Below are 26,890 nucleotides of genomic sequence, written 5' to 3'. Positions count from 1 at the left end.
ACAGCCCTGCCTCTTTCCAAAGTCTCAAAAGTATTGTTTTGCGATTTTTAAAAAAATCTCTTTTGGCCAAAGAGTACATCCGGCCCCTGTAACTTTACCCTGGCTGGAAGCACAAGTCTATATTTTCACCGCTGTCCTTTACCCTTTATTGGGAACCCAATTCACTGACTTCTCCAGTAAATAATAGCTAACTCAGTTTGCAGTGAAAGAGGTGAATTTGGGATTTTGTGTTTCTACTCACAGTTGACACACTGACCTTAAAGTCATGCCCTGCTCGGTATTCCTGCTCCAAAAGCAGATTCCCCTCTACAGAGCCTGGACAGCGCCCAGCTGGCGTTCACCAACCAAGTCCCTTCTATTTGTTTCTTTTACGATAAAGCCCGTGTTGAGTCATTACATTGTCACGTGAAATTGGTTTTGGCCTTAGGGTTTTCTCCTGGCACTTTCAGCCACATAAAAAATTGAACTTTTTTCTCAAAGGAATAGGATACGAGTGAGTGTCTATACACAGATGGAAACGAAGACTGGGCAGAAACATGCAGGGGTCCCGGGACCACCACTATCGAGGAAGCGTGGCCCCCGCAGCTGGACCCCAGGGCCTGGTGCTGAGGCCTCTCTGTGCCACCCAGGGCTCCGTTCTGGCAGCGACGCCTCCTTTTGTCCTGGGTGCCCTGGATCCGAGCCTGTGATGTCTCTGTCCTTCAGCCAGCTGCGGAAGGAGGAAGAGAAAGAGAGTGCGGAGATGGAGGAGCTGGTGGAGAAGCTGACGCTTCTGCAAGTGCAGAGAAAGAGCCTGATGGTGGGGAACAAAGCCCTGGAGGCGGAGCTCGGAAGGATGCAGAAGATGAACAGGTTTCCACGGTTTCCCTTTGTTAGTTAACAAAAGACAACCGAACGGTAGTTCATTTTATTTTCTTTATCTTCTCTTTTTCTAAGAGTGACTATAAAATGCTAAGAGTGATAAGGATGAGTGGATATCAGAATATACATACACTGAAAGCTTTTCTATTGCCCAACATTAAGCAGCATTTCACAAGTCTGTACCTCAGATATGGTTGATAATAATATATGCTAACCCTATGACTTTGGATTTTCTAGAAGCTCTTTCCTGACCATTTTCCAAAAGTCTATGTTGCTATTACTGAGTACCTTTTTAAAAAGTATCTTTCAACCTGGGTGTGGTAGCACCCACCTGTAATCTCAGCAATTGGGAGGCTGAGTCAGGAGGATTGCTGTGAGTTAGAGGCTAGGGCCTCTGTAGTGAATTTAAGACAAATCTGAACTACGTAGTGACACCCTGTATCAAAACACCCCGCCCCTGACAAAAAAGAGAAAGGAAATATCTTTTTTTTTTTTTTCTGATTCTGGGAAAAAGAAAATATCTTTCTGAACATGAGTCAAAAAGTTAATAGAGGGCTGGGGATTTAGCTCAGTAGTGCCTCTGCCTGTCTTGCAAGCACAAGGTCCTAAGTACCAAAAAAAAAAAGTTAATAGAATAATATTTAATTGGCCTATTTATTATAAGACATTTTATGAAACCTGTTAACTTAATTTGGAGTCAATTTATTTACTTAGTTTTAAATTGAATTCACTTACATCTTTTCATCTTTAAATTTAATAGAAGATTTAAACTGGCTGGGGATTCAGCTCAGTGACAGTGCACCTGCCTTGCAAATGCAAGGTTGTGAGTTCAATCTCTGGTACCAAAAGAAAAAAAAAAAAGATTTACATTGCTGAACAATAGCATTTTAGAATGCTGTGTTTTTTAAAATTATTATTATTTTTAGGCAGTGCTGGGTGATTGAACTCAGATACTACATTTGATCTTAGTCAAAAGGCCGAGAAGCGATGAGGGAGTGGTTGAACTCAGTACCTCAAGCATTGCTAGGCAAATACTTTGCCTCTAAGCCACACCCTGAACCCTAAGAATGGTGTCTCCACGTTAATATGCTTGTTCTTATAAGACAGATACTCACCGTGCCCTAGCCAGGCAGGCTAATCAGTTTTTTTATTTTACTGTTTTGGGGGGATTCTCCAGGAGATACCAAAAGAAAATTGATGTCCTCAAAAAGCAAGTGAAAAAAGCCGTTGGAAATGAAATGTCCGCTCACCAGTACCTGGCAAACCTTGTTGGTCTGGCAGAGAATGTGACACAGGAACGAGACAGTCTTATGTATTTGGTAAGTTTTCCCAGTTACGTCAAGTAATACGGTTAAAGTTAATAGGCAAAAATGTTTTTTTAGCTGGGCGTGATGGCATGTGCCTGTAATTCCAGCACTCAGAAGGCTGAGGCAGGAGGATCACTGCAAGTTCAAGGCCAACCTGGGCAACGTGGTGAGTTCAAGTCCAGCCTGAACTAATAGCAAGACCTTGTCTAAAATAACTAAAAAGCCCAAAAAACAAAAACAAGTGATTTTTCAGAAGGCTGGGGATTTAGCTCAGTGGTTCCACCACCTGCCTCGCAAATGCAAGGTTCCAAGTACCAAAAAGAAAGAAAAGTATTTTAGAAACTGACTCTCCTAAAGAGCTCCCCCAACCCTTTTTTTTTGTACTGGGAATTGAACTCAGGTCCTCGTGCTTGCAAGGCAGGTGGCAGAACCACTGAGCTAAATCCCGGCTAAAAAGTTCCCTTTTTAGAAATGTCAACCAGGGCTGGCAATTTAGCTCAGTTGTGCCGCCACCTGCCATGTAAATGCAAAGACCCAAGTTCGATCCCCAGCACAACCCCGGCCCCCAAATCGACCATACATTTCCAAATTCTCCAAAATCGGACTTTTAACCATGGGCAGAAACATTTTTAAAAGGCAATTAACACACAGTTTTCAATAGTGACAAATGTTTGGAAGGTAAACTGAGGAATGAGGCCACCTGACTCAGTAGGAGCAGCATACATCACTTGTTTCTTTCACACGTGCGGCTCTATGCTGTCTGACGTTGTCCCCATTTGAAGACAGAACCCAAGGATCATAGGCACAGGGCAGGGTGCGGCTCAGTGGAGTGTGTGGTTAAAACGCACTGAGATTTCTGGCACTAAAAAAATTTTAAAAATCAGCTTAAATAGAGCTCATCCTGTAGACACAGTTCAACAAGCATCAACCCGTGGCTTCCCACACAGAGGTATTCCTCCTGTGTTGTTTCCCAAAGCTGCTGTCCCGAGGGAGGGAACCAGGCAGTGATCAGTGTCCCAGGTGTCGAAGTGTGGCACAGCCAGCAGGACCGAGGTGCGAGCGTGATTCTGGGCAATTCCACCGAGTCAGAAAGACACCTGCAGCAGATCGTGTGGCAAGAGGTGGCTTGTGGTATGCTGAGCCATGTGGATGGAAAAGGCCTGCTGGGGTTTATCCTCAACTGTATGGGTGGGCTGTCGCGAAGGGGTGGAATTCCAGGCAGTCTTCTTTTTCAAAAGTCTTTCTTACCTGCATCTTGTTTTTTCTGCGGTGTACGTGTAGGCTTTAGTGTGTTTGAGCAGCGTTGCAATTTCTGTAGCGTAGAATTACAAGCTACAAGCGGTAGCCGAATGGGTGTCAGGACCAAGGAAGCCAGTCGACGTCGTGGGAAAGTCAGAGCTTTCCCTTCTCCAGGGCTGAGTGAGCTGTCGGGATGTGTCACAGGCTCACTGCTACTTGGGGGAAAGCGGCTCATTTCCTCCACCGGAAATTGTTCACATGGGAGGAAATATAGACAGCAGGCAGCTCTTAGGGAAAACTGTGGGTCTTTGTTTTTAATATCAAGATACTGTTCTGAGATCGGGCTTGGTGGCGCAACACTCAGGAGGCTGAAGCAGGAGGATCACTGTGAGTTGGAGACCAGCCTGGGCTACATAGTGAGTTCCAGGTCAGTCTACATAGTAAAACCCTGTCTTAAAAAAAAACCAAAAATACTGTTCTATATTTAATGTTATAAAATATTCTTTTACAACCCTCACAGTCGCTGTTAGGAGTGTGGTAAGCCTGGTTGTATGTTACTGGTGACTTCTAAGAAGTGGAGTCTTCTAGAAACCAGTTTGCCTTAGTTGGACACAGCATGGCAGGAACCGTGAAGGCACTCAGACCTCCTGGCCTGGTTGTCTCCCTCCTGAAAAATTCCTGTCCCAACCAAAGCACTGGCCTTTCTATAACAGCACTAAGTCCCCATTTTTCTCTGCTGTGCCGCTGACCTCACCCACTTGGAGATCCAGAGGGCACAGGAAAAGATTGTTGGAAAATGTGAAGTGTTGTAGCAGATGTTCCTGGGGACCTGCCTGCCACATGTTAGTGTCACGTTGAATGCACAGCCATCTTGTGTTCAGGGCAGGGGGGCAGGGAGCCGCACGCCTCCCTCATAGGCCACCGAACGTCAGTTGTCTATGAGGAAGATTGTCCTTGACGCTCATGCTTTTGGTCCCCCTTGAGCCCAAGCTGCATCTGTGGGCCAGGCCTGGAAATAGAAATAGAAGCGCATACTGTGTGCCCAAGTATTAAATAAAATATCCTCCTGCCCTGACCTGAAAGCCTGGCTGAGGTCCAGAATCCTCAGGCCCTTCTGAGTTGCAGCTGAAACAAAACGGAGGTGGAGCTGCTGTCACCCACTCCAGCTCCACCTGTCGCGAGGGAGCTCTGTGTACACAGAGACAGTGCTGTCTATACAGGGAGGTGTGTGGGAGCTGCCCAACGCCTGGGACCCCTTGGCCCTGAGGTGCCAGGGCCGCTCCTCTAGTCCAGGACCAGGCCTGGCAGCGGCTGTCCTGCTGCCCTCTGCCCCGTCGGGTCTGAACGTATCCTCCCGCCTTGTCCCATTTGGGTCTCCTGGGCCCCGGGAGAGACCCCACCCCACTCCACTCTGGGAGGGCCTGCTGACTTCCTGTGGCTGAGATCACTCTGCCCTTCCCCAGGCACCATCTCCCATCTCATTTATCAGGGTTCTGTGGGAGACGTCATACTCCTCAACTCTGACGTCTTAATTTCTAACTGAGGGTTTCAGTATTTACTTTTCGGTGTCTTATCTTTCTTTTCTGGAAAGTCGAACCGCCACCATCGTACTGCTTCAGAAGAAATGTCCACCTTTTCTTTTTCTTAAATATTGACAAGTGAAATAAAGAATAGCGTGTGGGGGTTCATTTCCGTCTGCACATTAATTTAACTCATTCAGCTTCAAGTGCCTCCCCTGTGAAGGTGCTGTCTGGCGTTCTGGTGTGGAGAACAGTGTTGTGTGTTCATGTTATTATCCTTCATTTGCTGTCCTTAATCAAGTCAGTCCAGGGACAGATTTACTTGCACCTTAGTACTTGTTCCTCGGTTGTGCTTAAAGGAGTTTTGTTTTCTGTGAGGATAAAGCTGTGCTCTGGAAACAGTCACACCTTTCCCTTATCTGTGGGGCCTGGACACCGACCCCTCTGTGCCCAGTGTGATGGCCTCACTTAGTCCTGGTCAGACCCCAGCCCATAGCTGCTCGTAGCTGTCACCGTGGCAGTGGGGTGAGGTGGGAGGGACAGGACGGGGCAGAATGGGGACTGCTCCTGCGGAATGACTCTACACAAGAGGGTTTCTCCCCCGTGGTGCAGAGACCAAATCCAGGGCCTCACCCATGTCAGGCCGGTGCCCCAGCACTGAGCTGTATTGCCAGCCCAAGAAACTTTTCATCATTTTAATTTTTTCTGTAAAATTGAGACCCCATTTGTTTTTGTTTTTGCCTTTCTCCTTAGGCTAAATGTTTAGAAAATGAGAAAAACGGAGCCCTCAATAAGATCCTAAAAGGCAATATTCGCTTGGGAAAGTTAGAGGAGAAAATCAAGGTAAGTGTGCTTTACTCTAAGAGAGCCCATTTTCCAATGGGAAAGAGGTCTCACAAATGTAGATTTTCTGTTTTAAAAAGTGACTTTAGGGATGGGGTTTTTAAAAAATTAATTTTATTGGTACATTTTAGCCATACATAATGATAACATTCATCAAAGGGAATTTGTACCTGTATATGCTATGGGGCTGGGGGTATGAGACAAGATCTCACTATGTGTACTTCATGTTGACCTTGAACTCACTGTGTAGCCCAGACTGGTCTTGACCTCACAGGAATCCTCCTGCCTCAGCTCCCAAGTGTTGAGATTACAGGCATGCGCCATCAAAGTGAATCAAGAAAATGGCATTTCTGCATGCATGTGTCACTTGTCATCCACAGAGTAAAGCAATACAAGGTCTTGCTGTCAGAAATAGCATCTCAGTGTTGGCGAACCTATGGCATGTGTGCTGCAGCGGGCACGTGAGCCAAGGCACCCAGCTGCTGAGGACCAGATACTCAGGTTTAATTGCAGTGTTGCCCCTTCGTGATAAATGGGTTTTGGGTTGCAGTTTGAGCATCAGTCTCTAAACTGTTCATGGTCACTGTCTTAACTCATCAGATAAATTTTGTCTTTCTTCCCAACAAAATACCATACAGGAATTTGTTTTTTAAAAAAAGATGCAGAAATTCTCCAGGTTGTATTTTTAAGTGACTGTCTGCTCTGTCATCAAGACCACATTTGTTGGTCTAGGTAGAGAGCAGCCTTGGCCTCTTGCCTTCTTGCCTTCATCCTTACTGCTCCCTCCCATTTCTCTGCCCAGAGTAAGCATTGTTGTACCTGCCCTGGTCTGTTCCTAACCAGTGCCCCCTCCTTGTAGACTGTGTCCCAACTCCTGGTCCCCAGCCTGCAGCTACAGCCTCACCAGACAGCCTGGATTCTACCGGGCAGGCCAGGTAGCACCAGCAGTGGAAGGTCTAGGAGGAGGCTGAGGCAGGAGGCTCACAAGTTACTGATATAGCAAGACCCTATCTCAAAAATTTAAAAAGGCTGGGGATGTAGCTGAGTACAATCCTTAGTACTGCAAACAACAACAACAAAACAATGAGGAAGGCCTTCATAATGCTAAAAATTAGAAATAATATGTAGTTGTTGTGATTACCTGTGTATTAAATAACACAGCAGCGAATTTATAAACTATAGGAAACACAAAGGAAAAATGAAAATATAATAATAAATGTGGAAGATAATAAAAGATGATAATAAGAGCTTCAATTTCTCTCACTCTAAGCCAATCAAGGTTAAACAAAAATAAGTAAAGCTATAGATGTGACAACATAAGGAACGGGATGTGTTTATGTATATATAAGTAATAAAACACAAATTGTTCACTTTGGCTACAAAGAATACTTCAGTAAATCCCAAAGTAGAAATACTGTAGACATTTGTTGAGTACAAATGTGAAAACCAGAAATTAATGAACAAAATCAGAAGGCAGAAAGGTGATACATACCTGTAATTCTGGGAGGCTGAGGCAGGAGGATTGAAAGTTCGAGCTCAGTCTGGTCAATTTAATGATCTTAGCAAGATCCTGTCTCAAACTGAAAAATAAAAAAGGGGCTGAGAATGTAGCTCAGTGGGAAGGCCCTAGGTTCAACCCCCCCCAATTTTTTTAATTAATAAAAAATAAAGTTTATTTCACCTGGAAATGTAAAACATGCATGCAACCCGTTCTCCTGCCAGAGGGAATTTAAAAACTGGTTATCAGAATGTCTTTAAAATATTGAGTTCATGTGAATTACATAGCAGAACTGTGACAACAATTTTAGGAATGCTCCGCTTGTGAGAACCTTGAAAACTATACAATAAAAAGGAAAGAGGGCTAATAACGAGCCATACTTATACCTTTGCCATCCGTTTAACAGCAGAGAATGACAGGTCTTGTTGACTTGTGTAGGGTTTCCCTGATAAGGCACAGCAGTTAGTTGTCAAGTGTGGACATTAGTTCTTTGGTGTTTGTGGTTTGATTTTTTTTTTGTTTTTAAACACCTTGGATTCTTACCGTGTTGTCCAGGTGGGCCTTAAACTCCTGGGCTGAAACAGTCCTCCTGCCTCAGCCTCCCAAGTTGCTAAGACTACACATGCCTGCTACCATGCCTGGCTTGGGTACCAGTTATTATCAGTTAACCAATGGATAAAAGTTTTCCCTGAAGAAAATGTAGAAGTAGAGTAATTTGTAAGAACAGCCAGTTTGTTCTGCGATGGTGATACATTTTGTTTAATTTTTAGTCATACCATATAAAACGATATAATGCAAATTGAGTTTTATTGTACCTGAAATTCTTTTATTCTTTTTTATGATCTGTGTGTGTGTGTTTGTGAGTATTGTACTGGGAATTGAACCAGGGCCTTCACCCTGAACTACATCTCCAGGCGTTTTTTCTTTTTATTTATTTGTTTTGTTTGTTTGAGACAGGGTCTCATTATTTAGTTCAAGCTGGCCTTGAACTCACTGTGTAGCCCAGGCTGCCCTTGAACCTGCAGCCATCCTCCTGCCTTAGCCTGAGTGCTAGGATCATAGGCATGCCTGGCATGCATATAATATATATATATATATACACATATATATACATACACATACATACACACACACACACACACACACACACACACACTTTTGAGACAGGATCTCTGCTAAGTTGCCCAGGTTGGGCTTGAATTTGGGATCCTCCTGCCTCAGTCTCCCCAGAGTGCTGGGATTATAGTCATGTACTACCATGGCCAGCTCTTTTTTATAACTTTTAGGATCCCCACCCTTGCTGACTCTGGTCACCCTTACACAGGGCTTATTGAACTCCATTGACCCCCAACAGCATGAAAGTAGGTGGGTAGAGTGACCAGAAGGTGGCCTTCCTGCTCACAGAGCCCCTTGTCCCCTCAGGGATACAGAAAGCAGACTTCTCTGAAGATGGGCAGCATCAGCTACCATCTGCTGGAGCAGCAGGAGGACTTCGCCGGCAAGACAGCTCGCTACCAGCAGGAGATGAGGCACCTGCACCGGATGCTGCAGGACAAGCAGGGGGTGCTGGACGAGGCCCTGCAGCAGAGGAGGTAGGGCCTGCAGCCAAGGGCCCCAGCGGGCATCTGCCCTCTGGATGTTTCAGGAAATTTCCTGGTAAATCTTCAGGGCCTGTTGTTTGCTTGCTTGATGCTGTTTTCACATTTTGGTTTTATTTGAGGTTAGCATTGGCATTGATTTTTATTTTCTCATTTTCTTTACTCTCTTTTTAAAATTCAAGTTAGAGTTAGACTTCCAAAAACACTCCAGAGCCCTGTGTCTCCTTTTATTCTCCGCTTTGGTATTTTTGTTTCATTTCTTTTCCTTGGGAGATTTTATTAATCTTTGATTAAATGCTTGCTTTCTTTTTTTTTTTAATTTCTGAGAACTTTAAGATCTCTGATTGTTACTTTTTGTAAGATTGTAACTCTAATTGTATGGGCAAGTGTGTTTCTGAGGAGGTGAGGTTTTGTACATTACACATCTGCCCTCTGACTGCAGGTCAGTGCGTTACAGACACTAGGGGGCGTCACGTGTTGCGTGAAGGGAGCGCCGCCGCCCTCACATGGTTGGCTGTCTTTGACCAGCTGGAACATAAACTCATTCAGTCACAAAATTCAGTACTTCTTGGCTGTGATTTTCTCCAAGTGTAATTACTGCGTGTGACACCGTGCAAACGTGGATGTCTGTCTGTGTTCCCCAGAGGAAGAAATGATCTCGCTTGTCCAGACCAAAGAGGAATTGGACTCCAGAGTCAGTGGAAGCCAGGCTTTCAGTCCAAACTCTTGCAAGAGCAGTGGCTATACAGGGACAGGCACACTCCAGTTGAGAAGCTGTTTTTACTCTTACCTGCAGGGGTCCCTCTCCACATCTCCCATGGCCTGGGACCCGGGGTTCACAGTCTATAAGCAGTTTATTTCACCCCACACCTGTTTTCCTACCCCTCCTTCTCTTTTTATCTCCTCTTGCATTTCCCTTTGTAGTTATTTTTAGCCTTTTGGCTTCCCAGGATTCCAGAAGACTTGTTTAGCATCTTATCTCTGGCCTGAGTCTTTGTTCAGCCTGTGTGTCCTTATCTGCTAGCCGACCAGGCTACGTCTAAGGGCGTATTAGCGTGGTTAATCAAATACGGGCCAATTAAAACTATGTTTACTTCTACACCCAGTAGCCAGATTCTGGGTTGTTTTGTGTGTGTGTGTGTGTGTGTGTGTGTGTGCGTGTGTGCATGTGCTGTTACCAGGTCGTTCCTTTAGAAATCGCTCACCAGTTCAACATGTTCCGGGTCCTTCCTGCCTTGAACAAATTGGACGAGACAAGCCAAAAATGCCAAAAGTTTGAAAAGTGAGGGGTGAAGGGGAAAGGGAAAAACTGGCTCTGCAGAGCAAACTTGAGCCAAATAAAAGAGAAGAAGAGATAAAAACAAAAGTACACCCTGTGTCTGGGAGGCACAGGATGGGCCGTGTGGAGTCATGATAGCGGGCTCCTGGGGGCGTCTGTCCTCGGGTGCAGCCCACATCTCACGGGGGCCCCGAGAAGTTCTCCACATGGGGTCCTAGGAATAATCTGGAGCCGTCCTGCGGTCTTGCAGTCGACTGGTCCCGCACATTTTCCAGCCAGCTTCGCCACACCCTATCTCCTGTCAGCGCCAGAGATGGGACTCAAGGCCACACAGGCTGGGCAAGTGCCCTTCACTGAACCACACCCCAGCCCCTGCCACTCTTCTTAGTGCCAGGCAAAGCAGACTCTGTCTAACGTGGACTTTGTAGTCACAGAAGTTCTGACCACTATAAAACAGTCACTTTGGAAAAAGACGAATACCGAGTTTTTCTCCAGACAGGAGGTTTGAATTACATTTGTTTTTCATTTTCTTGCCCTCTGATGGTTTAAAAATTATATATTCTTCTTTTGCGAATTCCTTTAAAATTTACCTTGCACATTGAGTTTTAAAAATCTAAATTTAATCAGCATTGTTATATTTCTCCCCAAATATGAGATATGATGCTTTATTTTAATTATTCTACTTTTTTGGGGGAGTACTAGGGTTAAATAAATCCAGGGTCTTTGCACTAAGCTGTATTCTCAGCTCTCGCTCTGTTTTTTTTGGTTTTTTTGAGACAGGGTTTCACTATGTAGTTGAGACTGACCTAGAATTTACTGTGTAGCCCAGACTGGTCTTGAACACACAGTGATCCTCCTGCCTCAGCCTCCCAAGTGCTGGGATTACAGGTGTGCACCACCACGCCCAGCTTCTGGTTTTTTTTTTAATGACATAGGTCTCACTAGGTTGCCCAGACAGGATTTTAATTTAGAATCCTCCTGCCTCAGCCTCCCAGAGTGCTGGGGTCACAGGCATGCAACACCGGGCTTATTTATACTCTTTATATGTTGTCCTTGTCTAGTCTAAGTAAGTCTGAGCAATAGATACCTGAAAGTTAAAACAACAATCTGTTGTTATCATTATTTTTAGCCCCAGAAATTAAATGTTGATTTTTTTCTAGATACAGACTCCTTCCTACCTTGACATTTTCTGTCAGCACATTCCACTGTCTTTTTCATTGCTGCTGTTGAGAAGCCTTTTAATTATTCTTAAAAACAGGCGGTCTATCGCTTCTGTTGCCTATTTATTTACATTTTAATTTATTTTTTGTAATACTGGGAGGTTGAGCCCACGGCCTTTACACTGAGCTGCATCCCCAGACCTTTTCAAACTTTTAAATTTCTTTTTTCTTTTTGAGACAGGGTCTTGCTATATAATTCAGGATGGCTTTGAGCTCACTATGTAGTGTAGGCTGGCCTCAAACTTGTGGTGATCCTCCTGCCTCAGCTTCCCCGGTGCTGGGATCATAGGCATGCACCACCACGCCCAGCTAAATTTTAAATTTTGAGACAGGGTTTCACTAAGTCACTGTGTTAATTGGGCTGGGCTTGACTTTGTGACCCTCCTGCCCCCACCATGCCCAGTTCGTGCCCTTTGTAAATTCCTCTCTGTCTCTTGTGTTCTCTGGTTTCATTATTTTGTGTTTATGAATTTCTTTTTATTTGTCCACCTCAAAGTACACTCTGTACACCTAATTTTGTATCTTTTATTAGTCCTAGAAAATTCTTAGTCATTGCCTCATAAAAACCTGTTTTTTCTCACATTTTCTTCATTTCCTTCTGGAACTCAGATTAGATGTTTGTCAGGCCTTGCTGTTGATTCCCCTTATTCCTTATTTTTATATTTTTGTGTCTCTCTTTTTTCTTTTTTTTTGGTCCACATTTTGGATAAGTTCTTCAGCTCAATATTGCTGTTTACCAATTCTTTTCTTATCTGTTTAATCAATCCATTTTTAAAATAACTCTATATTTAATGTTCAGAAGTTCTTTTCGTTATTTTTAAAAGCAACTTATCATCTAAAAATAAACTCTTGGTCTTTGCTTATTTTTATATATCTTTTATTTCTTTTAATATCTCATTCATAGTTATTTTATATTGTACGTGACCATTCTAATATCTCAAATTGGGATGGGGATAGTGTTTAAATCTCATTTTGTTGCCAGGCTTGGTGACAAATGCCTATAATCCCAGCACTTGGGAGGCTGAGGCAAGGGAATTGTCAAGAGTTCCAGGCCAGCCGGGGTTACATAGTTCAAGTCCGGTCCGAACAACATGTAGAATTCTGTCTCAAGAAAACCCAAAACAAACCAACAAATAAATCTTGTATTGTTGACTCTTGCCTTATTGGGCTTATTTCCTTTTTTTCTCTTTTTTTGTTGGTTTTTTGAGACAGGGTCTCACTATGTAGTTGAGACTGACCTGGAACTCACTGTGTGGCCCAGGCTGGTCTCGAACTCAAAGCGATCCTCCTGCCTCAGCCTCCTGAGTGATAGGATTACAGGCACGTGCCACCACACCCGGCATCCTTTTTTTCTTTTCAAACAGACACATAATAATTGTATAGATCTGTGGGGTATAAGGTGATTTTTTTTTGATACTTGTATACCTTGTGTGATATCAGATCTGAGTAATTAGCAATCTGTCACCTCAAACATTTATAATTTCTTTGTATGAAACCTGCAATCATTTTCATTATTTGGAAATACACTGTACAATAAATTATTGCTAACAGTGGTCACCCTCTTATGCAATGCAACACTAGAATTTGTTCCTTCTAACTATAATTTTGAATCAGACATGTAGTACAGGCCTATAATCCCAGCAATCTGTGAGGCTGAGGCAGGAGGATTTTAAGTTCAAGCACAGTCTGGGCAACTTAGCAACATAGTGAGACCCTGTCTTAAACTCCCTTGTCTCTTTGAGATCACCTTTTTAGATTTCACATAGGAGATAGTGTAGGGTTTTTCCCCTATGTCTGACTTCTTTTACTAAATGTTCTCCATTTGTGCCTACTCTCCGTAGGCTTCATGGGACTCCAAAGGAAGCAGCATCTCTTAAGAAAAGTGACTGTGGGCCAGTCAGCCTGGCCACCCTCAATATTAAACAGTCGCACTGAGTCCACCTGCCAGTTCAGTTCTAGAATTTTCCAGAACTATCTGGCAGTGTCCGAGGAGGAGCAGGCCATTCCACACCTGCTGTCCTGAGCCTGCTCCTCCCAAAGCTTGCTGTTCTCGCCCACACTCCTGGGGGCCTCATGGCCCTGTGAGGTGGTGGTCACAGCCACCATGGTGCTGCGGTGTCTGACTGGCTTGTGTCACACCTGCAATTACTGTTTCACTCTGATATGTGCATGTGTTCATTCTTTAGGGATCAGAGGCTATGTGTCTTAATGCCAAAGTCAAGAAGGCAAAACTTTTAAGAGGCGAAAATGAGAAATCTTCCCACACTTCCTTTTTGCACCCGGATCTCTCTTAATTACTAGGCTGCCGTGGCAGGGCTTGAACATTTGAACCTCCTGCCTCAGCCTCCCGAGTGCTGGGATTACAGGCATGCGCCACCACACCTGGCTTTAAGTAAGAAATCCTTTCCGCAGTTTGTGCCCTTGTACTTCCATTTCCAGGGGCCCTGGGTGCTTAATTCAACATCCAGGCTCTGCTCTCTGCTGTGTCGCAGCCTTTCTCTTGAAATCTTGCTCTTTTAGGGTTCCTAAGGACTCTGCAAATATTGTTTTCATTGTGCTACTGTAAGCGTTTTCTTGGTTTTGTTTATTGCTCTCAGAGAAATGGAAGGTGAGCTGGAGTTTGTTTGGCAGTCTACCTCCAAGGAGAACCAAAGGATGAGAGCCCTGCTCCAGGCCACACTGGACAGAACAGGCACGCAGGCCGACACCAAGCATGCAGAGGACCCCGGCCTCCAGGGCACCTCCCAGGGAGACCTTCTAGATGGCGGCAGCTTCAGCTGCTGTGACCCGAAGCCCCCTGCTTCCACCCACCGGAGTCTACAGGAGCTCAAGGCTTAGACCTATGGGGAAGGCAGCCCTTGCCCCAGGAGAAGGCACCGCATTGAGGCCACTTTCAGAAGCCCACCAAGTGCTGCAGCACCAGGAAGAATAAATCATCACAGATGCTTAATTGTGTCTTTACATTTTGCTTTCTTTTTTAAATTTACATTTTTGGTATTATTATATGAATATTGAACCCCTTTGCATTGAGCTACATGCCCAGCCCTTTTTATTTATGTTTTTATTTTCTCACTGAATTGCCCAGGCAAGTCAAATTTACAATCCTCCTGCCTCAGCCTCTCAGAGCGCAGCTCTCCACTGGGCCCAGACAGTGTTTGCTTGCCTTGTAAATATATCGGGTGCTGATTTTCCATACAGAATGTGCTATGCCCTCTGTCCTAGCCCTTCGCTGACCTCCTGGGAAGCTAATTTATTCTGCAGCCGTGTGGCTCTTCCTTTGAAGACCGTCCTGGCTTTGAGCCAGGGGTCCCTCTTCCACTGCTGTCACCGAGAAAGACAGGGGCTGTGGCTCTGTTCCACTCTGCCTGCTGCACAAGCAGATGCTGCCAGGCCTGCTGGGAGAACTCGGGACCCCAGGCTGGGAGGGCTGCAAACCACGGTGAAAGGGGTGGACCGTGAATGTCCTGCCCCACACCGCCTCCCCCACCCCAGCTGGGCGCTGTGTCGCTTTAGGGTGAAATAGCCCCTGTCCAGTACAGAAGTTATGCATGTGCTCTGTGCTTGCTAAATGGAAAGATGAGATAGAAAGCTATGTTTCTTTTACATATTTATTAAGCCTGATCAAGAGTTAAACCATCCTAATTTTACTTTATTTGAAAAAGGATAGGCACACACAGCAAGATTTAAAACTGTGTAACATCTCCCAGGAAGATGGCCTGGCAGACAACTTTGATGTTATTTCAAAGGAATTTAGGCAAATGTCCACAAAACATCCCATGCTGTGGGTGGCTTGTTGGAGGGAGCCACTGTGGGCACCCCCTCTTTTTCTGCCTTATGAGAGCATTTTATTCATTGAGAAGTGAACATCTTTACATTTCTGCTGTAAGTTTATTGTACATTTCAGATGTGCTTTGCAAGTTTGGAGACGCCCGGACCACGTCGTAATCACGGCAGAGGTAGGGGCTGAGCAGCGCTTAGTCACTGCCCCCTTCCTGCTGGGCACTGCAGGATGTGAGTGATGGCCGTGAGGTTAGGATGCAAAGGAGGATGAGGCAGGCAAAACAGAGAAAGGCAAGGCCGCTTGTGAGTTCCAAGAGAGGACAAATGAGGTGCCTCGTGGAGGAATTGCAGAATGAACAGGGCTTGGGGGCTGGAGAAGGGTGGAAAGGGAAGGCCCTTGGGGGCAGAGGAGAGCTTGGGTATACCAGGGCCTTGGGCTGGAGGCTGGGTGGGAAACGGGGCCACACTGGAGCCAGGGGAGCTAGGACTGCTGGGAGGGGCTCTGTGCATTTCATCGCACAGGTCTGCAATCCGAGCAGGAAACTGCAGTTTTCTTGGTCCCAGCAAGGTATTAAAAGGCACCAGAAAATTCCTGATCGGGTTATTATCCAAAATCACCAACTATTAAAAATGACCCAGGAATTCAAGAGATCCCTGCAGGCTTTAGCATTATATTTAAAAGTTATCAAAATGGAAATCTGCTGATCAGAGTCTGTCTTTAGTACAGACTGATCTGTAACAAGCACTGCCCTTGAGATCTGCTTATACTGCACATCTGAGCATGTTTCCTTATTAAGGTAACTATCCTCCACAATAAAATAGTTAGCATTTATTCTTTGACCAAAGTGATCTATGACTACATCTTCCAGATCCTTTATCAACCACGTGGCATTGGATTTTATGACAACGACAATAGATTCCACCCAGAACTGCACACATCCTGCAAAAACATTGAGGAATTTCTCCTTGGTCATGGAAAGGAAATTAAAGGAGTGTTGCCAACCCGTCCGAGACACAGAAGGAAATTTTTGTTGCTTTAAGGCCATCTAATGTAGTACAAGATGATTCCGATGTCATTGCAATTAAGTGTAGTACAAAATGTTGGAGGTTGGGGGTTAGTTTTTTAGTTTTTAAGTACTCAGAAAGTTTAGTTTTTAAGTACATTGCTGGAAATCTTGGTATTCACCAGGGTACTGTTCATAGTCAAAACAGAATGTAAGAAATTTCATTAGTATTCTTTTCTCAGTCACAGTGGGTTCTTTGCTATTAAAGACATCTGCTCTGGAGCAAGGCTACCTGTTCTACCTTCCTTCCTGAGATGCAAGAATCCTAGTTACATTTTAAAATTCTGCATAACAACTAACATTTGATTTGATTAAAAGATCAATCAACGATCCTTGAGAATACAGCAGCTTTGACACCAGATCAATATTAAATCTCCTGCTTTCTTTAACCACTTGAGGGTAAGTAATCACTTTTCTCTTTGGTTCTCTTTGGTTGATCAGTGTTGTCTTCTACTGTAGGTTTGTTTTCAACCTTAGCTCCACTTGAAACTGGAAGTGTTACATCCCCACAGCACTTTTCTTTCTCTGGTGATTTCTCTACATCAGCTTCTTGTAGTGAAATCTTGCTATCAATTTATAAGGCATGTTGAACAGGCATTCATTTTTAGTAAAGATCAGTGCCTTTCTCCAGGCAACTCTGCAGAATGTAGCGGTTCAGTGAAGATGCCACCGAGGAAGCATTTTTCTGCAGAGCACCAATCTCATGAATACTGTCTCTGTGTGCTGGTCTCATCCTTCTTGCAAAGAGTGATGTCTTCTTGTTTCATGGATCAAGTCTTGCCATGTGTCAGCAGTTTCTTCCTTGGTGTCACTCCTTCAACCAGGATAGCAATCCTGAAAAGCTGAAACTAGCCCAATTCCCTCCGTAGTATCCAGAATCAACATCTAGAACCCTCTGTCCACTTCTTGAACATGCAGCTGTAAGGGCAGATTCAGGCAAACTCGTCCCTATTATAACCACATCAAACTCTGGGAAGTTTGTCTGCCATCCTAGGAAATAAAGAGCCAGGTAACAGATGCCGATGAAGGAAATAAATATGAATCTAGGATGAAGCTCTGCTGAGGTGTGGTTATCCTGAAATAAAATCTTTGCTTGTAATGTTCCAGGTCTTCCAGGGAAACCAAGTTTGCAGGTAGTAGCTGTTTCACTTGTTACCTTTTTAAAGCTTTTTAAATAAGTCAGTAGCATAGAAACAATACCTCTAATCACAACTGAGAATACTAAAATGGATGTGTGGTTTTCATTCCTGCATTTCATCTTAGCCGTAAATGCCAAAATACATCACATATGCATTGTGACTAGAACTCTTTTTTGAAGAGGCTACTGCTAAACCCGTCCCACATGCAGCCCACCGTGTCCCACACTCAGCCATTCTTCAGGCAGGACATGAAGGTAAAGGTGACTCTGAAGAGGGACACCAGTAGGTCACTGAGGCTGAGCAAGAGGTGGGTGGGAGAGCGCAGCCGCTGGAGCTCATAGTAGACGACAGACGAGCACCAGCACATTGTTGCTGATGCCCAGTAGCTTGAAGGAGCTGAGCAGCAGCACCAGGCACTCCTAGGTGCCTAGGCTGAAGAGCGGCGGGGGCTCACCATCCCCCCTGGTGCTGGACCTTCCTCCTGCCGACCTCCCAGAAGCCACTGCTGGGTTCTCTGAGTAGTAGCCCAGCACCCACACAGAGAGTGGGGTGGCCCATGGCGCACAGCACACTGGCTCACTCTCTTTTCTTGCTGTGAGACATCACCGCTATACATTTCCCTGTTAGGACTGCTTCCATTGTGTCCCATAAATTCTGATATCTTGTATCGGGATTATCATTTAATTGTAAATAATGTTTTATCTTTTTCTTTCATTTGTGACCCATTGTTTCTTCAGGAGGGTGTTAACCTCAATGTGTTTATGGAGTTTTTGTGGTTTCTGTTGCTATTGATTTCCAATTTCATTGCACTATGGTCTGATAATATGCATGGAATAATTTTAATTCCTTTACATTTATTTAAACATGTTGTATGAGCTAGTATGGGCCTATGTTGGAGAAAGTCCTATATGCAGCTGAGAAGAATGTGTATTCTGATGTTGTGGGGTGAAACACTCTATAGACATCTACTAAGTCCATTTGTTCACAGGTTTGTTCAGTTCTGATATTTCTTTGTTGATATTTTTTTCTAGTTGATCTATTTGTGACAGTGGGATATTGAGGTCTCCCATCACCATTGTGTTAGTGCTTATTCGATTTTTCTTGTCCATTAATATTTGTTTTATGTACTTGTGTGCACTGGTTTTGGTGCATATATACTTATGATTGTTATCTCCTGCTCTTGGGGTTTTCCCTTAACAAGTATGTAGTGACCTTCTTTGTCTCTTTTGATCAGATTTGGCTTGAAGTTCATTTTGCCTGCAAGTAGAATAGCTACTTCTGCTTTTTTCTGGCTTCCTGCCACATGAAGTATTGTTTTCCATCATATGACTTTCCATCTATGAATTTATTTTTGAGTTAAATGTGTTTCTTGTATGCAGCATATTGTTGGATCTTGTTTTTTGACTCATTCTGCCAGTCCGCTTCTGACTGATGAACTGAGACTATTTACATTGATGGTTAACTGATATGTATTGGCCTATCCTTGTCACATGATTTTCTTGTTGTGGGTTCCCTGTCTTTCCCCTCTGTGTAATTGCTTGCCTTGACAGATGGATTCTTTCTATTGATATTCTTGGAAATGTGGTCTTCATTATACATTTCTAAAATATACTTAAGAAAGCCAAGCATGGTGGCACATGTTTGTAATCCCAGCACTCAAGAGGTTGAGGCAAGGAGGATCACCATGAATTTGAGGCCAGCTGGGCTATATAGTGAGTTGAGGGTCAGCCTAAACTACACAACAAAACCCTGTCTCAAAAATAAGTATCCTTCAGAGCATTTTGAAGAGCTAATTTGGTGGTCATGGATTTCTTCAGTTGTTCTTTGTCATGGAATTATCTTATCAATTTTGAAAGACAGTTTTACAGGGTACATCAATCTGGATTTGAGATTTTCTTTCAAGACTTGAAATACTTCACTCCAAGCTCTCCTTGACTTACGGGATTATGTTGAGAAGTCTGCTGTGATTTTGATGGGCTTTACTTTATAGGTTATTTGTTTCTTTTTTCGAACAGCTTTTAATATTCTATTCTTGTGCTGAACTTCTAGACTCTTGATTATTATATGCCTTGGTGTAGATTTATTTTGGTCTTGGCTAATTGGAGTTTTATATGCTTTATTTTTATGTCAAATTGTTTTTTCATGTTTCGGTAGTTTTCTGCCATTACTTCTGTGAACAGATTTTTTATGGCATTTGTGCTGTCTTCTGCTTTCTCATTGACTCTGATTAATTTTATGTTGTTGTTCTTTGCATCATCCTACAGCTGTTGGATTTATTTTCATGGTCTTAATACTTTTAAGAAATTCTTCTTTTCATGGTTACTAACCATAATGCTGTCTTTTAGATCTGATATTCTGTCCTTCCCTTGGTTTAACCAATTGTGTATACTTTCAATGGAATTTTAAATTTCATCGATATCTATTTGAATAGGTTTAATGGATTCCATTTCTTTTTTATGTTGGGCATTCATAGTTTCCATCATTTTCCTAAGCTCCTCTATTTTTTATCTGTCTGCTCTAGATACACTGAGCAAGCCCATTTTGATTGTCATGTCTTTTGTTTTTAACCTGAGAGATTATTTCTGACCTGATTTTCTCCATAGCCTCGTTCAATTTTTTTTTTAACTTCTGCTGCTATCATTTCAGAAAATTCAGGTGGGTAGCTTCTGATTTCCTGTCTCATTGTTCTCTGGACTTGTCCTGGGTGGGCTGGAGGCCTGGGGTTGCATTTTGCTTCAGTCTTGTCATTTTCTATTTTTATTTGTCTTCTGTGCTAATGCTTATAAATTTCTTATGGTAGATAGATTTATCACTAGTATTGAGACTTCCCTAGGGAGTGTCTATTCCTCAGAAATGCCTTCTAGGTGTAGCTGACTCTTGGTCTTTGTGTCTGTCCCAGGATCCTACCTTCTTAATTTGTTAGTGTTGAGAAGTTGCTGTCTATTTGTCTCAGCACCTAGTCCTTTGATACTCGAATATGGTGATGGTTATGACCCCAGAAAATCACAGTGTTGTCATACAAGGGAGAACAGTTGATTACAACAGGTATGATGTCCTGACTAAAAGAATATAATCAGCAAGACAGTAGCATCAAGTATAGCCTAGAAAATGACAAACTGTGGAAAATATTAATTTGGTAGCTTTAACCATAGGAGCAAGATCTACAGTTATATAATGAAAGCCAACATATACCAGGAACTTGTATGCAGTGAGTTTCCCCTTAGTACAGTGATTTTATTCTGTGTTTATGTGTGGGGATTTAAGAGGGATGGGGACAAATCAGAGACAAAAGAGAAATATAGTAGAAGCAAGGCTGAAGGACAAAGCATGATCATCTAAGCTTTGGGAAATGGAGAAGAGAACAGGGAGAAAGAATGAAGAAAAAAGTGAAAGAATATCAAAGCAAACTGGAAAGATTAGTGACAATCTTCATTCTCATGAAAATATCAAAAAATTAAGAGAGACAGTTGAAAGAGAAAAAAGATGAACAAAAGAAACAATAGAAGTAAGTAAAAAAAAAAAAGTAAAAGTCATAAGTAAAAGTAAAGTGAGGTCGGGAATTTAGCTCAGTGGTTCTGCCAGTTGCCTGGCAAGTGAAAGGTTCCAAGTTCGATCCCCATTACCAAAAAAGTAAAAATCTAAACAAGTAAAAACAAAACTGTGCTGGTAACCCCCCCAAGTCTTCAATAAGATTAGTGCTGGGTGTGGGGCTGATCTTTCCCTCCAGATATGGGGGCTGGGGCCAGTCTTCAGCCAGTAATTGTGCTAATTACTAATTTGGTACCTTTCTATATGTCCCTCAGCAGCCTGCCCACATCTCCTTACCCTGTTTGTCTCTGCATTCCTCTTTCAGTTGCGGTGGTACCTTCAGACAGAGGCAGCCTGAGGCTGCTCCCAGTCCTATGTACAGTTGGCTCCTCCTGCTCCTTGCAGCCTCCTCTGTTCCACTCCCACTGGCACATCTCTATCCTTTCACACTGCTTGTGATAGGGTGGCAGGAGTTCTGTTGGCCAATTTACTGCCCAATGCTGCCACTGCAAAGAGAGCCCAAGGCTTCTTGGTCCCACTTCAGTCTCCTCTGTACTGGCCGGAAGTGCTGAACCCTCACTTACTGCCCTGTCATGGCCCATGACATTTAAGGCTGCTTAAATCCTGCATGTCTGCATCCCTCTCTCATGCCACTGGTAGCAGGGCATGAGAAGTCGTGCTGTTCCACTCACTACTTTCACCATCACTGCTGAAGCTCCTAACCTTGATGTCACTAGAGGTTCCAGTTAGCCACTATGGTACACAACAACAATAATAAAAAAATCTAGTGGCTCATCAGTGAGGGAGCCACTCCGTGGTCAGTCATCCCTGTGTGTGCCAATAAAATTTGCTAGCAGGCTGCAGCATCCTCTGTGTGCAGGGAGGCAAAAGAGGTGAGAGGCCTTAAATCCTAAATTTACCCTGTGTGGCTTGAGTTTGCCACACTATTGCAGTCCACCAGTTCTTTGGAAACTTCCCAGAATGATGGTTCCTGCTCTGAGGGCAGGTGGCAGTCCCACTGGCAGTCCTGTGGGCTGGTTCATCATTTTATAAAATCCTATGTCTATGTTTTGTTTGATCTATAAGTCTCTTGTTTCAGATTGATTTTTTGTTTGTTTGTTTGTTTGTTTTGGTTTTGGTACCAGGGATCGAATTTGGGACCTTTCACTTGCAAGGCAGGTGGATTTCAGATTGATTTTGGCATCAACATATATGTCCCTCCCTTTCTTCCAATTACTTGTGTTTTTAGTTGATTTTCTCGAGTAGTGCCAATGTGGCTTCTCCTTTATCCAGCCATGTTGAATCTTTCTTAGCTCATTTAATATATATATATATATTTTTTTTTTTTAATTAATTTATTTTTGGTACCAAGGATCAAACTCTGGACCTTGCGTTTGCAAGGCAGGTATGGTGCCACTGAGCTAAATCCTTGGCCCCTCATTTAATATTCTTAAACCACAGTTGACTGTGAGTAACTAAGACTGCAGAAACAAAAAAACCACAGATAAAGGGGGACTACTATAACTTCTAAGCTAATACAGAGAAAGAAGAATGGTTAAAATATAATGCAAATGATGCCAGGTATAGTGGTACATATCTGTGATTCTAGCACTCTAGAGGCTGAGGCATGAGGATTGGCAGTATAAGCTATATAATGAGTTCAAGACCAGTTAAACCATGTAGCAAGATCCTGTCTCAAAAAGAACAAAAATCCAAATGAGGGCAAGAAAGGGAAAATGGAAAACACAAAATAAAAGGTTAGACTTAAAGCCAAATACATCCATAGGAAATATAATAAATAGACTACCTACTCTAGTTTTAAAGGCAAAGGTTGCCAGACTGGATAAATAAAAAGCTACTCCTGTCTTTAAAGTATACATGGTCAGCATGAGGATTCAGAAAGGTAAAAAATTAAACAGCAGGAAAAACTGTGCTACTTAAATATAAACCAAGAGAGGTAGTTAATTTTAGCTCCAAACAAGACAGATAGTACATAAAAAGCACCATTTAGCAAAGAGGGTCAATTCATAAAGACAACAGGCTTAATTCTCCAAGGAGAAGTTTAAATTTGTGTGTACCTAGAAATAGTTTCATGTCAACACATTTGACAATTTAGATGAAATAATCAAATTCCTTAGAACATATAACGGGCCAAGACAGATCCATGAAGAAAAAGAGTACCTGAAAGGCTTTTAATCATTAAAAGAACTGAATCAAAGACCTCTTGATGAAAACAGGCCTACTTGGATTGCAGAGTTCTACAGACACTCAAGAGATAAACAGTTCCCAGTCTTCTATAAACTCTTCTCCAGAAAAGAAAGAGTTGATGCTGGGCTGAAGATGTTGTTCAGTGGCAGAATACCTGCTTCCTGTCCTGGGTTCTGTAACCTGCACTGCCCGCCCCCAAAGTTAATGCTGCCAAAATAATTTAATGGGGTTAATAGAACCTTGATACAATAAGGAAAAATTACTTTTCATTTTCATTCATGAATCTAGATATTGTCTGAAGACACTATCAGGAATAGAGAAGACCATCTTTAATGCTTCTATTAAAAAATAAAATTACAGTAAGTATGCTAAAGGGGAAAATATTAAAAGCTTTTCTGTTGAGCTTGGAAACAAGGTTGCCCTGTTACCCCATTTCTGAGCAACACTAACCACATTGGTTACTAAGTGATAACTATTCCACTGGGCATGAAAAAAAAGGATTAGAAAGACATAAACAGAAATATCCTTATTCAGAGTGATATAAATCTATGTGTAGAAAACAAATCTACCAGGAACTCATGGCATAATAAGGGATTTTAGTAAAGTTACTGGGAAAAAAGGTTCTTGTGTATTTCAAGTGATAAAAATTAATTGTACTTCTTTGTAGGAACAAATATATAGAAAGTGTTATTTCCAAAAGAAGGAAAGAACCCTTTGCAAAGCATCTCGGAGAGTAAGGAATAGAAAGATGTACAGTAGTTCTACTGGGAAATTACAATACTTTATTGATAAGATAATTTCAACAGATAAAGAATCTGAATCCAGTAGCTTTTGGGTGTGTTTCCATCTTGGCTAAAGATGTTCGCCAAAGTCTTGTGGCTTGCACTGCTTCTGATGAAAGTCTCTTTGTCCTTTGCTCCTCTAGACATGTCAGGCTTCTAACAAGGAGTTTTTCTTTATTACTGATTCACAGAAATTAAGTTAGGATGCGCCCTGGCCTGACCTCTTTATTCTGCTTGAGATTCACTGAGTTTCTTGTGTCTCTGGGTTTGTATCTTTCATCAAATTTGGAAGCATTTCAGCTACTGATTGATCAGTACTGTTTTCTGGTTTTCCCTCTCACCGCTCCTAGGACTGTTTGCTAGTGTCCCGTGGACGTGTCCCCTGTTCGTGTCACCCCTTCGTGTTCCTCTGTCCCACTGGACATTGTGTCCCGTGCTGACTTCGCCTTCTCCACTTTCTCCCGCCGTCTGATCTGGCGGTGTTTGGTCAGAATATCGATCGTTTCCCATGGTTGGTTTTTCCATCTCTAGCAGCAGATCTACTGAGTTTTTGTTTTCTGTATTTTCCATTTCTCTCTCAATCCTTCTATTTCTCGCTGCTGTCTTGAACAGATGGGGCACATTCATAATAGCTGTTTAAACCTTTGTGGGAGGCCAGGGATTTAGCTCAGTGGTGCTGCCACCTGCCTTACAAGCGCAAGGACCCAAGTTAGATCCCTGGTACAAAAACAAAAGTTTTGCTTACCAAATCCATCTTCTCTCTCACTTCTGAATCTGCTCTTTGATTTTGTTTTCATCCTGATCATGGACCATGTTATTAATATTGCTTGAGTAGGTGCTGCATGGTGTAGATGTTTACGCTGAACGCTAGATTTACTGCATTGCTTTAGAGGGTGTTAGAGTCATTCTGTTGTACACTAAAGTTCCTGGACAGTCGCTGGATTCGCTGGATTCACTCAGAACTGGCCTCCCCGGGTGTACCCAGAGCAACCTCCTGCCGGCTCTGAGGATCCTGTTCAGTGTCCCTTACAGCATGTGACTTTCCGCTCCGACCTCTGGGCTCAGGTGCTATTTCTCATTATTTGTGGCTGCCGGGGCCGGAAATTCTTCTGCCTCCTCCTGTCTAGTGTTTCTTTCCTGGGCTTTGGTAAGTTTCCTCTCACACAGGGAGAGAGCAGTGCTCAGCCTCTGAAGGCGACCCCTGAAGGGCCCCAGCGCCCTCTCTCCCTGCCGTCTGCCCTAGACAGGTCACTCACTGCCTTAACCTCCCACCTCTCTCCCTGACTCAGCTCAGCAGCCCCCGCAGGTTCTGTTTGGGCTGCGGTGAGGTGGAGCTGCTCTAGACTCCCGTGTCCTCCACTTGGGGCGTCACAGCCCTGCCTCTTTCCAAAGTCTCAAAAGTATTGTTTTGCGATTTTTAAAAAAATCTTTTGGCCAAAGAGTACATCCGGCCCCTGTAACTTTACCCTGGCTGGAAGCACAAGTCTATATTTTCACCGCTGTCCTTTACCCTTTATTGGGAACCCAATTCACTGACTTCTCCAGTAAATAATAGCTAACTCAGTTTGCAGTGAAAGAGGTGAATTTGGGATTTTGTGTTTCTACTCACAGTTGACACACTGACCTTAAAGTCATGCCCTGCTCGGTATTCCTGCTCCAAAAGCAGATTCCCCTCTACAGAGCCTGGACAGCGCCCAGCTAGCGTTCACCAACCAAGTCCCTTCTGTTTGTTTCTTTTACCATAAAGCCCGTGTTGAGTCATTACATTGTCACGTGAAATTGGTTTTGGCCTTAGGGTTTTCTCCTGGCACTTTCAGCCACATAAAAAATTGAACTTTTTTCTCAAAGGAATAGGATACGAGTGAGTGTCTATACACAGATGGAAACGAAGACTGGGCAGAAACATGCAGGGGTCCCGGGACCACCACTATCGAGGAAGCGTGGCCCCCGCAGCTGGACCCCAGGGCCTGGTGCTGAGGCCTCTCTGTGCCACCCAGGGCTCCGTTCTGGCAGCGACGCCTCCTTTTGTCCTGGGTGCCCTGGATCCGAGCCTGTGATGTCTCTGTCCTTCAGCCAGCTGCGGAAGGAGGAAGAGAAAGAGAGTGCGGAGATGGAGGAGCTGGTGGAGAAGCTGACGCTTCTGCAAGTGCAGAGAAAGAGCCTGATGGTGGGGAACAAAGCCCTGGAGGCGGAGCTCGGAAGGATGCAGAAGATGAACAGGTTTCCACGGTTTCCCTTTGTTAGTTAACAAAAGACAACCGAACGGTAGTTCATTTTATTTTCTTTATCTTCTCTTTTTCTAAGAGTGACTATAAAATGGTAAAAGAGGCTCAGGATGAGTGGTCATCAGAATATATGCACTGACAGGCCCCCAAGTCAGCAGATGCCCTGCTGCTCTCACCACCACCCTGTTTATCAGCCAGCCCCAGGCCCATCACCTAAACTTTCCTCGGCCAGTGCCCCCTCCCCTACCTACACGGCCCCATACCAACCCCTCATGCCCTCCTCTCAGTGCCAATGGCCTTCTCACCCTTAGCCCATCTGCACTCAGATGGCAATAAAGTCATCACAAGTCACTTAGACTCTGCCTGCCTTGGTGGTCTCAGTAGTGCTTGAGTCAGACCTTACGAGTACAACAAAAGCTTTGCTGTTGGCCACCATTAGTGAGCATTTCAGAAGCTGTAGTTCAAATATAATTGGTAATCATATATGCTAACCCCAAAACTCTGGATGCTCTTAAAGTTCTTTCCTAATTTATCAAAAATCACTGTTGGGATTACTGGTATCAGTTAACAAAGTTGGTCCCTGGAGTAAATGAAAAAGTTTGAACTCAGTCCAGATAATTTAGGAAGAATTTGTCAGGGGTGGGGGTGAGAATAGACTGGAGATGTAGCTCACTGCAGAGCTGCAAAGGCCCTGGGTTCAATTCCCAATACCACCAAAACATTTTTTTTCTCTCTCAGTGGGGTCTATCAGGAGGAGGTCACAGGGAGCACACACACACACACACACACACACACGTAT

The 26,890-nt window shown here is 43.6% G+C and overlaps 1 protein-coding gene and 1 pseudogene across 5 annotated transcripts in view; one reads left to right on the top strand and one right to left on the bottom strand.

The window, feature by feature from the left end:
* Positions 1-14,430, top strand: part of Cep89 (centrosomal protein 89) — a 44,863-nt gene extending 30,433 nt beyond the window's left edge. For 3 of the 5 annotated variants that reach the window (XM_010640974.3, XM_019210126.2, XM_010640975.3), the window contains 5 exons: positions 706-852; positions 2,039-2,180; positions 5,681-5,770; positions 8,691-8,860; positions 13,963-14,427. In XM_010640974.3, the coding sequence (XP_010639276.1) occupies positions 706-852; positions 2,039-2,180; positions 5,681-5,770; positions 8,691-8,860; positions 13,963-14,203 (790 nt within the window). In that variant the 3' untranslated portion in view covers positions 14,204-14,427. Of the gene's footprint in view, positions 1-705; positions 853-2,038; positions 2,181-5,680; positions 5,771-8,690; positions 8,861-13,962 lie in introns of all 5 variants that reach the window. The other 2 variants (XM_019210127.2, XM_010640977.3) reach the window with 2 other exon arrangements.
* Positions 14,431-15,759: 1,329 nt separating this feature from the next.
* Positions 15,760-24,376, bottom strand: LOC109118582 (annotated as a pseudogene).
* Positions 24,377-26,890: the final 2,514 nt, after the last annotated feature.

Source organism: Fukomys damarensis, unplaced genomic scaffold (assembly GCF_012274545.1).
Source record: "Fukomys damarensis isolate Sample0158 unplaced genomic scaffold, DMR_v1.0_HiC HiC_scaffold_19, whole genome shotgun sequence".
Classification (NCBI taxonomy): domain Eukaryota; kingdom Metazoa; phylum Chordata; class Mammalia; order Rodentia; family Bathyergidae; genus Fukomys; species Fukomys damarensis.
The sequence above is the reverse complement of the archived record's forward strand: the minus strand, read 5'-3'. Positions and strand labels throughout refer to the sequence as shown.